This window comes from Pipistrellus kuhlii, unplaced genomic scaffold (assembly GCF_014108245.1).
Source record: "Pipistrellus kuhlii isolate mPipKuh1 unplaced genomic scaffold, mPipKuh1.p scaffold_m20_p_10, whole genome shotgun sequence".
Taxonomy (NCBI): domain Eukaryota; kingdom Metazoa; phylum Chordata; class Mammalia; order Chiroptera; family Vespertilionidae; genus Pipistrellus; species Pipistrellus kuhlii.
In genome coordinates, this window is record NW_023425405.1 from 18194635 (window position 1) to 18209919 (window position 15285).

Sequence of the window (15285 nt, forward strand, 5' to 3'; positions counted from 1 at the left end):
AGAAGTCCCCGGGACAGGGCCACAACCAGCACCGGGACAGCTGGGACCCTGCTTGCTGGAAGGGTTAGGTAGAGAAACAGCAGCCACCAGATGAATGAAAGATCTATTTTAAAACAAAAAGCTATAAAACAAACCAGAGGGCAGACCCAAAAGTGCATCCCAAAGCTCAATATAACTTCTCCTGGATCGCTATATTCTGTCTCACCGATGATCATGGCTAATTATGGCTTAATGAATTCGTGGGCTTCTGGGAGTAAGGTCTTAATTTAGAGAAAGGAGTACTCTTAGCAAACGTTTATCTGGGCCAAGAGATTTCACACGACTTGTTAAATTGGAGTGTCCAGCACGCAAACCGAAAATGTGGATTTTTGTCTTTTGGTGAAGCGTAAAAATAAGCCTAGAAGCTGTCCTCGTACAGTTCCTTGCAAAAGAGCAGTAGAAATAAGATGGCAGTCTTTCCCAAAACAAAGCATCACCCTGTATCTTGGGGGTGTAACAAAGGAAACCAGGCAAAAGATTCTAAAGTAGAGACAGTGTGAGACACAATCTTACAATAACTGGGAAATGTATCCACAGACTCATGTGTTTTCTTCGTATTTGGTTTAATTTTGTTTTTTTCTGCTTCCTTAACTTACAGAGAGAGAGAATAGTCATAACGTTATTGTACATTATACTTTGAACGTTCAAGTACCTAATTTCCCTCTGGAGTCAGAAACCGAGACAAGGGAAGAAGAATGAGCTGGTGGTTCCCAATTACTTGCTGTGCTGGAGCTTCAGACTAGGCCCTCTTCGTAGACATACTTTTAAAGAACAAGGAAAGTAGCATTGGACAGAGAGGACTATACTTAGTATGAAGGTCATGGAGAAAAATTGAGGAATTCTTATTTCTGATAACAACAGAGATATATGTCAGGATGAGCAGGGTTCCCAGGTCTGGGGAAAGGGTAGAAATGAGACCCACACACCACCCATCTTCTCATCCAATCTACCCCAAGCCAGGCAAACTCTGCCTTCAGGTGCCCCCAACACCTGCTTCTCCCACCTCCCTCCAAGGCCAGGTTCAGAATTCTTGGGCTCCCAGGGTTCCTTGCCAGAAAGCAATGGTAAGAGCAGAATACTCCTGGCTACAGCCCTGCCCCTACACTTCTCATCTCTGGTTGTGCCCCACAGCAGCCAGGAGACATAGTCTTCCTTGGGTCTCTCATGCTCCTGCATGCTGTACTGACTATGCCATGACTGTAAGGCCCTGACTTTTCTTTTCCATGGGACACAACATGGGTTATTTATGAAGCTGGTAACCTTGAGAGATGAGGTAATGCCTCCCCTTGAGTGGAAAAGCAGGCTTCTTTACTGCCTGCTATAAAAGCAGTGGATTCCCCGAGCTCAGGGTTTCTTAACTGTGCACAGAAACCCACTGAAAACACTGCCATCTACCCAGATCCATCATGGAACCTGAGGGCAAGGAGAATTGATGCCCATGCTGCTGTTGTGCTGGGAGTAATAAAGTCCTTTGTCTCTGACCCAGGAGTCTCAGGACTTCTGTAAATCGGACCAAATGCAACCCCAGATCTGACACACACAGTGCAGGATTCCAGGCACACACTGCCGAGGTTCAAACTCCATACTCAGTGATCACAAAGAGCAGCCATTGGTTTAACAGACATCACCCTCTGATGTCCTGGTCAACCCTTCATAGAACAGATTTTGTTTGAGTAGAGATCCACAAAGGCCCTGCAAATGGACTAAGACCCTTGGAGCAGGGAATTCCAGCGTCCCAGGTCCCAGGGTATGGTCTGAATGGATACAGCAAGAGCTCTGGATAGACACATCCCCTTGGCCCTGCTGACCACTCATCCCGTCCAGAGGGGTGTGGCTAGAAGAGAGCCAGGGCCCTCAAAGGCAAGGCCCTCTTGTTCAGGTCTAAACTTGGCCCTGTGCTTCGGAAGGGCAGTGTCCTCAAAGGAGAAAGGGGCACAGCAGACCAGAAACCAAGGTAAGTAGCCGAATGAGCCCCATTCTACCTCTAAATGTCTGGATGGCCTTAATCTCACTGGGCCTCAGTTTCCCCTTCTGAGAAATGAAGTAAATTGAAGTTAAATAAGATGATTTCTAAAATACAACTAAAATCTAAGCTCTCTATGATTCTACAAATCACAAAAAGAAGGACTCCCAGCAAAATAAAAGAAGAATAGAACAAACTGAGTCACAAATCCCGAAAACTGCAAAGCTGGGCAGTGTGTGTATCACTTGTGCAGAAGATTATAAAGGGGAGACACAGGGTTTCTCAGGAATGAGACCAGGGCAGGGCCAGAGAGCCTGCACCTTAGGAGCTGGGGAGTGATATGCCCAAGCCTCGCCTACACTTCATAAGTGAAAATGCATTTCCTGATTGAGCGTAGGAGGGAGGCCCCCCGGGAAGCTCTCTCTCATCTCACACATTTCCTGAGGACAGAAATTAGTGGATCGCCTCAGCAGAAGTGCGAAGGTGCTTTCACACCGTCTCAGCTCGGTGCCAGAGGCCCCGGAGGAAGGCTGCAGGAGGGTTTAGAGGACCTCAGCTCCTCTCTGTCCCCGTCTTCTTCCAGTTCTGAGCTCAGCTAATAGGGCCTTTCCACCTAGAAACCTACACTGTGCTAGGTGGCTGCTGCCGAGGACGGTATAGACCAAAAGATTCGGAGCTGACTCTCACCTGAGCACTCGTTTTCATCTGGATGGAAAAGTCCCTGTGGCGTGCAGCACAGAAATAGTAATGTTAGAGGCAGAAATAGAATATTGGGGACTAGCTGTCAGTTGTAAGAAGTAAAATAAGGAATGTTAATCATGCCGTTAAGCCTGAGTGTTTCGTTCTGATTTAAGAAAGCACGGTGTAACCTGGCTGGGAGTGGTACCTGGGAGCTCACTTGGAAGTGCAGCCCTTCCTCCCCATCAGGGAGCTGCCTGTAATCATGGGAAGATTAACAGCCTGGCTGCAAAAACCAGAGGTGCCAGCCCTTTGCAAACTCCGAGCCCTTTGCAAAACTCCAGCCCACACAGCCTGTAAACTGTAACCATCACACCCATTGTGCATGTCCATTCCTATTCCTTTTGCCCACTTCCCCGTGTAATCTTTGTCCTTCTACCCAGTATAAGCAGCTGCTTTGGGGTGGGGGTGGGGGAGCGAAGATTTTTGTGGATGACCTGCTGCTCTGAGAAATGAAGTGATTAGAAGTTAAGTAAGATGATCTCTAAAATACCACTGAAATACTTCTTTCCCATCCTGCCGGCATTATTGGAATAAATGCTCATATATGATTCAACCCTGTCTCTGCTGAATTGGCTCAAATAGTGCCAGGAAGCCCAGACCCGGTTGTCTGGTTTCAGTATCACGAAAGAGGTATCATTTTTTTCTTTAATTTGGTCAATGATGAAATTCTCATTCACCTTTCCCACCATGTCCTGTCAGGAAGTGATGGCACCCAAGGTGCCCCATCCCGCTTCTGGTGACCCAGGTTCCCAGTCCCTCCACAGTCACCTCTACTTCTGCCCGGCTACCTCCAAAGGACACCACCACACGAAGCGTAAACAGAATGCAAACACAGGTGTGCGTGCATGAGGCCCAGCCCTGTACTTATTCCAAACACGGGGCCACCTACACGATGTCACGTGAGGAAAGGGACCAAAAGTCTCCCCTTACCACACACCCAAAACACCAACTCCTCAGGCCTGGTGGAGGGCAGGACACTATCACGGTTCACATCATGGTCACATTGGCTAGAGCAGTGCCCTTGGAGCAAGGCAGGCCTTGGCAGGGAGCGGGGAAATGGGAGAGAAGTCAGAGGGAAGGCAGGCCCGCATCCCTGTGGCATCAAGAGCAGCTCTGCTTTCATTTCCTGAGCTTTTGAGTCAAAACACACTGAAAGCTGCTGGGCTTAGTAACGACAACCCTAGGATCTCCCTGGCACTATTATCTGTGGAAAGATGGCAGATCCATCAGCTGTCAGCCGTTATCGCCATAAAAGGTTTGTCTTCCAGGAAAGGTAAGTCTTGAAGGGAGAAAACATGCAAGGAGAGCACAGGTGGGGGAAGTCCCTACGAGTGAAGGCTCCTGCGAGTCAGAGAGGGACCATGGACGGAGGTGGTTTTCCCAGGGAAGGGCCAGCAGGCTGAATGGCTCAGAAAGGCTCCACTAGGAAAGAAGCCAGAAGGAAGCCCATCACTGACTCTCAGAGAACAATATGAGATATGCAGACCCCGTGCTCAAATATACCATACGTTCCTGTACCTCATGTTATGTAATCTTTAATACCATATAAACATAGCTACGGCTATTATTTAAAAACAATTGGCAAAACGCAGGTTGCTGTTCCATGGAATCAGATGTGCCAACGTTCCTCAGATGGTGGCTCTTTACCAAATCTGATAGGAATAAGGATTCTGTAGTGATTTAAAAATATGGCCATCATATTTTGTTAAATGGAAATTATTCTTAAAAAAAAGAATATGTACAATAGAAATGTATCCAAGTATACAATATTCAAAATTTATAAAAAATATTCCAAAATGTAAATATTTGTTTGGTTAAAAAGACTGCAATAAAACAATTGACTACATTTTCTTGTGTGTGTGTGTGTGTGTGTGTGTGTGTGTGTGTTTTACAATTGCCACGTGTGGTTTTGTTGTTTTACGGTCAGCCTGGAGAGGAAAGGAGATGACCCTTTATCACAAAAACCCACTGCTCTGATCGCAGCACAGCTTGTGCCATGCCTCTGCTGTCCCCATGTGGCTTTTAGAAGATATAACATGCAAAGCCTCCAGACAAACGCCAAGGTTATCTTATATAGATTTCTTTCACAAGTTCATGACCTGGACTTGTCCCACTCAGAAATACCAGCCTTCTAAGGCAGGAAGTGCTAGGACAGGGCGGGTGTGTGAATTCCTACCTGCTCCTGATGCTAAAGAGTTGGATACTGACCCTGTTGAGGAGGTCAGGGTCCAGAGAACCACTCCAGCAGGAGTGAGGGTGGAGAAAAGAAAGGATGAAGCCTCAGGAACTAATGGCCAACGGTGACCCTGAAAGTACAGTGGCATTGGAGCATCTCGTTTGCCTCAGGGGGTCAAGGTGAGCCACCGGAGCCAGTGACGGTGAGTTACTTCTGCTGTCTGTCTACAGAGTACCTGAGGCCACTGCCCTGCTCTGCCATATGAGGGTGCATTCCCAGAAATACAGAGGGAAGTTCAGGGGGTTCACAGTGTCCATTATTTCCCCTCCTGATAGTTTTAACTTACAATTAATCAGTCTGCTGTTTGAGCAACAAACCATGACTTGATGTTATTATCAAATGACAGGCACATAGATTTAACCTGGTCCTTTAGCATTTGCAAAATTGTTTCAAGGCATTAATGCTAAGCCTTAAAATAATGACCATGTTGCTTATCTAAAAGTCAATTTTCCTCTGCTTGAATTGTCAGAATTAGCGTCTTCATCAGTCCCACGTGTTTTAGAAAAGACAAAGAACATGTAGGTGCATATGTGTGTATGTGTGTGTACATATGATCACACGTATGTGTGCACATATATGTATTAATGTATGTGGTGTGTGTTACTTGTGCGCGCACGTGTGTCTCTCTGTGTGTGACTGCATGTGTGTGTGCGCATGTGTGCATTTCATGTATATATCTGATTCTATGTGTGGTAGGGTACAGCCGTGCTGAGCATCCTGATATAACTATACTTTCAATGTGATCTCCACTTTCCTTCTAGCCCTGGTCCTGGATCTCTCTGCTCCCTTCTTCCCACTTCCCATCAGGCAGCTCAACCAGCTCTCACTCCAGCAACACTTACCTGTTGGTGTTCTCCAGAACCTCAACCTTCTTCCGAAGCTCCAAATTCTCCGTTGAACAAGACTCCACCCTGCACAGGGAACAGAAAGAAGCAAATGCGTTGCTCAGCTCCTATCCAGGAGCTCAGGTGGAGGTAACTTGGAGCAGAGAAAGAAGATCAAGTCCCAACTACCCCAGGCAGGTGAGGGAAAGAGCATGGACAACCTAAACTGGGAAGAAGGGTGAGAAGACAGGAGAAAAAAAAATAGTTTAGTAATAAGTGCCTCAGTGATAAAAAATGAACAGGATGGTCCAAAATGTGAACTTCTCCTGGGTATTGCAACCTTGTTTTCTCTCACCTCTTCCCTACCGCTCTCAACGCCCATCACACTTCTCTCTCTGGACTACGGGGTCTGGGTGCTGTCAGCAGTACTCCTGGCCAGAAGGACTCATCGGAAGCCAACAGGCTTAGGGCGGGGCAAAAGGGGAGGAGAGGAACCCAGGACCTCAGAGAAGGAATCCGGGCACTGGAGCATGCGTGCCCCAAAGAGACAAAAAAAGAGAGGTTTCCATAGAAACTTCTTATCCCTGGATGATTACAGAATTGATGGGACAGAATGGGACTGCTTAAGGAAAACTAACTTTCAGTAGAAACTTCAAGAACCAGCCAGGATTCACTGGCCACTCCTCCCCCCAGGTACCCATGAAGCTTCGTTTCTGGGTCTGGGGCCTCATTCCCATCTAAAAGCGAAGTTAGCTTGTCTTGTCGGCCAGAGCACTGTTTTCTAGGGCCAGTACATAATTGTATTTAATCATACTTCCTAACAGCCCTTCTGAAGTTCCAGGCTTTTCAGAAGAGAAAAGGCTGCCTTTAAGTGTGAGAATCCTCTTGCCTGTCGCCTGCCTCACAGTGGGCAGGAAATAACAAGGCCAACTAGACCTTCCATCTCCTGCTTTCCCTTAGGCATGGCTCTGATTAATCAGCTGTGCTCCCTCTGGCTGTGCCAGGGGCGTGACTGTGAATACTTATTTAAGAGGAAGCCTTCAGAGACAGGAAGATCTTTGGTTGGAAACAGATCCAAATCCTACTAAGATCATGTGCCTGGGCTGACCTTGAGAATATCATGCTAAGTGAAGTAAGTCCGGCAGGGAAGGTTAAGAACTATGTGACTTCACTTCTCTGTGGGATATAAAACTGAAAGCAACAAATGAGCACAAGAAAAACAAACAAACAAAAACCCACAGACACAGTCCACAGTATGGTGGTTCCCAGAGGGAAGGGGGTGGGGTAAGTGAAGGGGAGAGCACTTTAAACAAATAGTGATGGAAGAAGATCGGACTTTGGGTGGTGGGCACACAATGCAATGTACAGATATGTACTGTTGAACTGTATATTGGAGACATAATCTCATTAGCCAATGTCACCCCAATAAATTTAATTTAAATAAAAGGTTGAGCCAAAACCGGTCTGGCTCAGTGGATAGAGCATCGGCCTGTGGACTGAAAGGTCCCGGGTTCGGTTCCAGTCAAAGGCATGTACCTTGGCTGCAGGCACATCCCCAATAGGAGGTGTGCAAGAGGCAGCTGATCGATGATTCTCTCTCATAGATGTTTCTAACTCTTTATCCCTCTCTCTTCCTCTCTGTAAAAAAATCAATAAAATATATTAAAAAAAAAAAAAAAAAAAAAAAAAGATTGAGTGTACTTTTGCTTCTTGCCATTCTATAAGCTTTGCCTTTGAAAACCACTAGGTGTCAGGCGAAACCCAGCTGATGAAGCCAGGAGTTCCCGCTGGCCGTGGGCAGGACTCAGCTCTGCACACCCACTCCTCTGCGCACACTGCCCAGTAGATGCACCAGCCCGGCAGGGACCTACTTCTTCTCCAGGCTGTCCATGTACTCCTTCTTCTTTCTCCTGCTCTCCTGCGCAGAAATCTGGGATACAAAGGGGGGCAGGAGGGGGAAAGGATTAAACTCCAGTTATATCAGAAAGCCAGCCATGTCAAAGGAAGAGAGGAGGCTGCTAGCACAGAAATCACGAGAGCCCTGCTCACTTTTGTGGCCACTCCTCACTTCTTTAACACAGAACAATGGTCTGCAGAAGTTTTTTAATTAAACAAAAACACCCACAATACTTAAAAAAAAAAAAAAAAAGATTAAGTAAGTACCCATGAGTATTTACATTTATTTATAAATTACAGGCAGACTGGGGGAAATAGGTGAAGTAATCGATGAGTACAGAATGGTAGTTATAAACAGTCATGGGGATATACTGGTAAAGTACAGCCCAGGAGATATAATCAGTAACAGGGTAACAACTATGTAGGATGCCAGGTGGGTACTGGAAATACTGGAGGAAACACTTTGTAAAGTGTCGAATTGTCTAACCACTATGCTATCGACCTGAAAATAATTTTAAAAAAATATTATGGAATATAAACTGTAACTGAAAAATAAAATTTTATTGTAAATAAATAAATTACAGACAGCCCTACTAGTGGGAAATATTGTGTACATCATAAAACAGACATTTCAAAGGCTGATTTTTTAAAATGATTTACATTAATGCTCTAACAATTTCCTCCCACCCCTGAATGAATCATCTTGGGCACCAAGCATGTGTATGCCCAATGGGGAGTCCACTGACCCAGAGGATGGAGGATGGGGCTGGGGGAAGACAGGGACAGCAGCTGACCACCCTCCCACTGCTCCTGGCCCAGGGAGGGGAAGGCTGAGCCTCGGCCCCACAATGGGATGGACCAGGGCTGGCGATGGGAGGGCGGGAGGGCGGGAGGGCACATGGGCTCGATTCTGCTTCTGGTCTTCGCTCACTGAAGTACCCAGACCTGAAGGGCTCACCTTGTTCTTGATCTTCCTCCGGATTTTCTTCAGTGCCTTCTCCTCTGATTTTGTCAGGGGCAGCTTGGTGGGGATGGGATAGCCCTCGGCAACCAGTGTCCTCTTCTCCTCCTCTGTCAGGACCAAGGGGCCTGAGCCCTGCAGTTTCTGTGCAAACCCAGGAGCAGAAGGAGGTCAGAGAGGGACAGCTGGGCACGCTGAGGCCAGCCCTCCAGAGGGGTGAGAAGGCTGTTATAAGATCCTCTCAAACAGCCGAGGGAAAAGGCTGCCCATCTGCTCTTGCTGAGGAACAGGTACTTTGAAGTTGTAGCAGAAATGAAGAAGAGCCAGGCTGCCGTGGCTCAGTGGTTGAGCATCGACCTATGAACCAGGAGGTGACAGCTCAGTTTCTGGTCAGGGCTCGTGCCCAGCTTGCAGGCTTAATCCCAGTGCGGGGTGTGTAGGAGGGAGCCGATTCATCATTCTCTCTCATCATTGATTTCTGTCTCTCTCTCCTTCTCTCTTCCTCTCTAAAATCAGTTTTAATAATAATAATTATTAAAAGAAGAAGAAGAAGAAGAAGCAGAAGAAGAAGAAGACATCTCCCCTTCCCTTCAGGAGGCCCAGTTCAAGTCTTCCCTCCCACGCTAATGCCTCCCCTTCTCATGCAAACTCACTTAAATTCTATTTCTCCAACATTTTAAATTTTTCTTGAGTTAGTTTTACCATTCAGCATTGAACCACTCTCATCCGAAGAAGAGGAAGAAGAAGAAGGAGGAGGAGGAGGATGAGGAGGAGGAGGAGGAGGAGGAGGAGGAGGAGGAGAAAAGGAAGGAAGGAAGGAAGGAAGGAAGGAAGGAAGGAAGGAAGGAAGGAAGGAAGGAAAGAAGAAAGGGAGAAGACTCTCTCGCTGAGTGTTATAACTCAAGGATTATAATTCAAGGGAAAGGTCAGGAGACCACCCCCACTATTTCTCAGAAAGCACCCCACCAGCCACAATGTCCAAAGTAAAGGACAGGATTCGTTTCACACATCTCTGGAGATTGCTCGGCCTTGAGGTGACGAGAATGTACTTGGAAGAGAGTTTTGCTGTTGCTCCTGAAGACGCAGTTCTGTGGAAGGCTCTCTACACACCAGGGGCTGCTTCCAGTTCTCCGCTCACTGCTAAGCAGCCAGGGCTACACCCATGGGCCCGTTCCATGAAGTTTCTAACTTTAGTTACAGTCCCAGATGGTCCATCAATTGAGCTTGAGAATTGTCGCTCATCTCATTTAACCCATAATAGAACAATGTGTTTATAATTAGTCAAAATGTGTGTCTATGTGCTTACTCCATGTTAAATGCCACTGAGGACTCAACACAACTCCATCTTTCCAGGAGCTTCTGATCAAGACTGAGACTGCACTGATACACAGGAAAGGATGAGAGCGGTTCAATGCTGAAGGGTAAAACTAACTCAAGAAAAATTTAAAATGTTGGAGAAATAGAACTTAAGTGAGTTTGCATGAGAAGGGGAGGCATTAGCATGGGAGGGAAGACTTGAACTGAGTCTCCTGAAGGGAAGGAGCGATGTCTCCAGAGAGGGGGCCAGTCCAAGCACAAGGCAGTATTTTGAAAAGTAAGGATGCTCCTCTGCCCAGAGCGGGAAAGGAGTTCTTGCAGCTGCAGAGAGCGGAGCTAATGCAGGGGGCGGAGCTAATGCAGAGGGTGGGGCTAATGCAGAGGGCGGGGCTAATGCAGAGGGTGGGGCTAATGCAGAGGGTGGAGCTAATGCAGAGGGCTTGGCAGCAGCAGGGGAACACACCTGGTGTGGAGAAGGGCATTGGAGGATCCCCCAGGAGCGTGACGAAGGGACAAGCTGTGGGGGGACACAGTGCAGAGGATGAAGGCTGTGCTTGTAACCATATGGGTCAGCTTAGAGTTGAGACAGAGTGGAAAGAGTTCATTCCCTGGTCCTTAGTGGTGGTGATATAAGAGGCTGTGGCCGGCCAGAGAACTTACTGGGACTAAATGCAAATTTTCAAAATAATGCTGATAGGCAATTTTTACAGAATTTTTAATTATAATCCGATTTCATTCAAATTTCTTTATTTGATATTATAAATTCAATAAATTGGTGACGGTGTTCAAGAATTAATGGAAACCAATTAATTCCTCTAGAATAAGAAGTTAATGATCTACCCCTATTTTTTATTTGGAAAATGGTACCCTTATGTATACTAAGGATGAACGGTGCCATGACTTCTAACTTGTCTCTGGGTTAAAAGGAGTACCAGGCGGGGGGTGGGGGGTGGGGGGGGGGGGGGTGGGGGGGGGGGGAAGGGGAAGGTTAAACTACCTTTTTAAGCTTTAGACACCAAAGCATTTAATCCCTGAGAGATTTTTAAGTTCACCAAAGATTGCTTATTTAAAAACAAGGGCATTTCCTACTGCAGGTCATAATAAGGATCACCTACATGGATGTAAACACGTGTAAGATGATTCAGAGGAGAAAAACAACGCACTTGTATTCCTCATGCCACAGCCGTGTAAAATAAACATAGGAACAAAATGGGAGGCGTGCACAGGAAGAGAACCAGGTAAGATGACGAGCCATTCCTTAAAACGTTCTGTAAGATTACCACCTGCTTTAGACCTAGAACTTTCTCACCAGAATTCTAATCACGTGGCCTAGAATGGCATCCACTCAGGGTGAGGGGCCAGATGACAGAATGCAAAGAGCTCCTGTCCCAAGATGGCGAAGACTTACATGAGGCGCTGTGAGGAGCGGGGAACTGGAGAGGGCCGAGGGGGCCCGAGGCACCACCCGGGCTGGGCCGTGGGTCTGAGGCAGGCCAAAGGGGTGCAGGCGCGGGTTGGGGCTCAGGCTGCCCTCGGAGTCACTGCTGTGGCTGCTGGGAGGGGTGGGCGGCAGGTGCAGGTGGTCCACGGAGGCTGAGGGACAGAAAGCAGGTTCCACACATCAGACAGCAGGCAGCCGGGCAGGATTCTCGGCAGCTAAACAACCTACACATCCACACAGCGGGACGTGGGGCGACTGAACAAAGCAACGAGGATCTGCACGGGTTGATACAGAAAGATCTCCACGACGTATTGTTAAAGGGGAGTGGGGGGAAACCAAGGTGCAAAGAGTATATAAAGTAGCCCTCCTTTCATATGAGAAAGGAGAAAAGAGACTACAGAGTTATATTTGCTGCATCTGCATAAAGCAACGCTGGAAAATAAAGAAGAAACTAAACAAATGATGATCTCATGGCAGGGGTGATAGGGAAAGTGCTGGCATAATTTTTCGCTGTATTCATTTTGTATCATTTTTATAGTTGGATTTGTAAACCTTGTAAATGTATTATAATTTTTTTTTTTTTTTTTTTTTTTTTTTAAGAGCAAACCCTAAGAGTCCATGAGGGTTTGAGAAAAGCTCATTTGTCTCTGGAGGAATGTGCACAGTAGGCCCGCAGGTGAAATGCCGGGCACTCTTCATTCGAAAGTACTAAATCCACCTGTAGACAGGTAGGCACTGGAAAATAAAGAGGGGCAGAGGGGCTTTCTCCTGCATAGTCCCCCATCTTTGAGTCCATCCTTTGCCCATCTTCAAGGAGGCACACGCACCCTCCTGGAGCCTGGGAGCCTGGGTCAGTATTAGATGGATGGGTTCCAAAAGAGAGAATCCACTCTCAGTTCAACCTGACAGGCAAGCTCTGGGGTCTCCCTCCTTTGAATGGCGGACCTTCCCGCTGTACCAGCCACAGTTTTTGAGCCAAGGGACACAACTTTGGTCAGCCTGTCACCTCACACCTCTCCTGGGGCCACCACAGTCCCTAGCACAGGGGCTCTGAACCCCGCACGGTGCTGGGTGCCTCACACACACTGAGGCTGGCTTGGCCAGAGAACTGCCAGGGGTTGTAAACAAAAAGGGGACATGCAATAAACCTGGCAAGCTCCACAAGGCAGGATTGTCTGACTGTAAATCCCTCACTGGGCAGGCCTGGTACGCCTTCACCTCCCAGGCCTACAGCTTCCTTAGCAAAGGTCAATCTTTATCTTAAGGGCGCTCTGCCCACTGTTCTTATGCAGCTCGGATAACATATCTTTGAAATGTCAGCGTAATCTCCTTTGCTTACGCCTTGAGGGCCCAACCACCCACACCAGAGCCAAGACCACAGAACCCTCAGTGCTATCTTGTTCCCCCCATGCGTTAATGATTAACCATCTTGCACCCACCAATGGAGAAGTGAGTTCCCCCACTTTGCCTTTGATCAAATCCCAGAGATTTCCCCCTTCACTTTTCCCCACTGCCTCATTCTACCAGCAATGGGTTTCATGTAACCCTCCTTCCGTCTCCTCTTCGATTCTAATGTATAAAACGAGGTGCAATTCTCTGGAGCGTTTTCTCAATCTGTTGAGATTTCCTTCCTGGCAATTGTCGTCAGTTTGGCTCAAAAAAAAAAAAAAAAAAATCTTTACAGTTTGGACATTTCTTACATCAACAGGCCATGGGAAGGCCTCAGCCTTCTCCTCCTCTTCAAATAAAGGTCTGATGCGAAGTCTGTGAAAAGGGCCTAAGATAAACGGCCCCACCCAGAGCTGCCTCTGGGACGGCTCATCCTCCCATGAAACACCTGAGTGTCTGAGGGAGAGGCGGTAAGTCAGGGCCCACTCAGCCACCCCTTTCAGCCACGGGGTCCCATCTCCATTCACAGCCCACATTCGTTTCTTTATCTCCCTTATTCTCTCTCTCATCCTAACCCTTCTTTTCTCTTTTTCTAACACACTTCTTTTTGCTAGATGCTTCCCCTTTTCTCTGCCAAAAAGCTCCCTGGGCTTTTTAGTGTCTATAGGTAGTCTTAGGGCTGAAGAATATTCTAAGAACAAGCCTATATACCGCTAATGCCAACTCCCCTGCCAACAGTTCCAGGCAGCTAAGGAGGGTAGGTATGCACCTAAACTATGTGCTCACCCAGAAAGGAGTCCTGAGTGTGTTTGCCATGGTTTCCCCAGCGCACGAATACCGATGGCACTTGATGGTGTTAAATGAACTCAACAAGGAGGCCATTGTGCCGAGGCGCCTCCGGCGCTGCAGCGGCCTGCGGCCTACGTAAGCAGCCCAGAGCCAAACCCGCAAAGGCTTCAAGGTTACCGAACCGAAACCTGAGGACACCCACTACAAACAGCCAATGAGGCCGCACGCTACAGCCAGCAAGAACCTGCTCAGCCCTTTGCTCTGCCCCTTCTCTGGGAGTCTCTCCCCAGCTCGCTGGTGGAGCACTTCTAACCGCTTCCGGCTTGGTGCTGCCCGGTTCGATCAACTTTACTCAAAATAAACTCAAAATGCATAATATGCCTCAGTTTACCTTTCAATAATGCTTCTAAAAAAGCACTGTAAAGTGCCTGTAAACAAACTAACAACAACAAAAACCAGAGCAGACGTGGGGCTGTGTGTGACATTCTGGAGGACCAGCCAGGAGTTCCTCCGTGCTAACTGTCCCTTTTAGTTGGCACAGCCCAAATTATTCTAACACTTTTCTCCTTTCTAAACAGAGGGTGACCCACAAACAAACAAACAAACAAAATAAGACAGGAAAAAAATGAATTTCCTCTTTCCTACCCGTGAAGAGTTACTGACTTGGCCACAGGTACCTTAGTATCAGATGTCTAAATACCATTTGAAATGCAGCTCTCAGGTTACGAAAAGGGCTGGGGCATCAGCGGCTCTGCCTAGAAGCTGGAAGGCCTTCAAGGATATTGGATTTCCTGATCTGTTTGTCAGGCTATCAAGGAAGGGCTGCTGTTCACTCTCCAGACACCTCTCCTCCAGTGACCCGGATTCCGAGGCCACCCTGGGACACACTCGTAGTTACCAAGCTTTCTGAAGCAGATTGCAACAGAAATGAAAACAGCAACTTGTATTTGATAATAATACCGGAGCCATAAAAATGAAGAAAACAGCCGTATCTAAAGCTGAAAGGCACAAATGTAATAGTGTATCACCCGGAGCAAAGAAATACTGTCTCAATATGGACTCTGGTCAACATTATAAGCTTTTAAATTAAATCTTTTTTTAAATTGATAATAAAGGCAAACACATTATTACCCTGATTAAATGGTCGCAATCAAATCCTAGCTTAGTTTCTAGAGGAATGAGGGAGGACTGTGTGTCCATGAGAACTGCTCATATACACATTACGTGTGTACCACAGCACACATACCTCTATGGCAAGCACATATACGAATTGCTTATCTGCTGACCACACTGATGCACTAGCCTTGAATAAATAAAAAGGAGGTCACCGCATGGCTGCAGGCCCAGAATTAAGAAGAGCAGGATCTGCAGGAGGATCTCTCTGACCTTTACTAATCTCGATGCGACTCAGGGCCTGTGGTCAGGATTCCTAACTATGGGCTTGCTGTGAGAACAACAGGGAGACCTCAGAAAGAAACTGACATAGGGACAGAAAAAGGGAAATTATGCCAATGTCAAGTGTGATGCTAAGTTCTGAATAGGTGACAAGAAGCCCATGAGGTGCACGACCATTACAGACAGTGAGTAGGCTCCGTGCAACTGCTGTCATCCCAAAGCCACCTTGGAGACAGGGACTGATCGACAGATAGACTGTGAATTCACTCCACGAAGCGTTTTGGCTAGAGCTGT

The 15285-nt window shown here is 47.2% G+C and overlaps 1 protein-coding gene across 2 annotated transcripts in view; it reads right to left on the minus strand.

Moving 5' to 3' along the window:
- Nucleotides 1-15285, minus strand: part of CREB3L2 (cAMP responsive element binding protein 3 like 2) — a 102588-nt gene that overhangs the window by 8896 nt on the left and 78407 nt on the right. For both annotated transcript variants that reach the window (XM_036428050.2, XM_036428039.2), the window contains 4 exons: nucleotides 11386-11570; nucleotides 8658-8804; nucleotides 7675-7733; nucleotides 5822-5890 (listed from right to left, as the gene is read on the minus strand). In XM_036428050.2, coding sequence (XP_036283943.1) covers nucleotides 5822-5890; nucleotides 7675-7733; nucleotides 8658-8804; nucleotides 11386-11570 — 460 coding nt within the window. The remainder of the gene's footprint in view (nucleotides 1-5821; nucleotides 5891-7674; nucleotides 7734-8657; nucleotides 8805-11385; nucleotides 11571-15285) is intronic.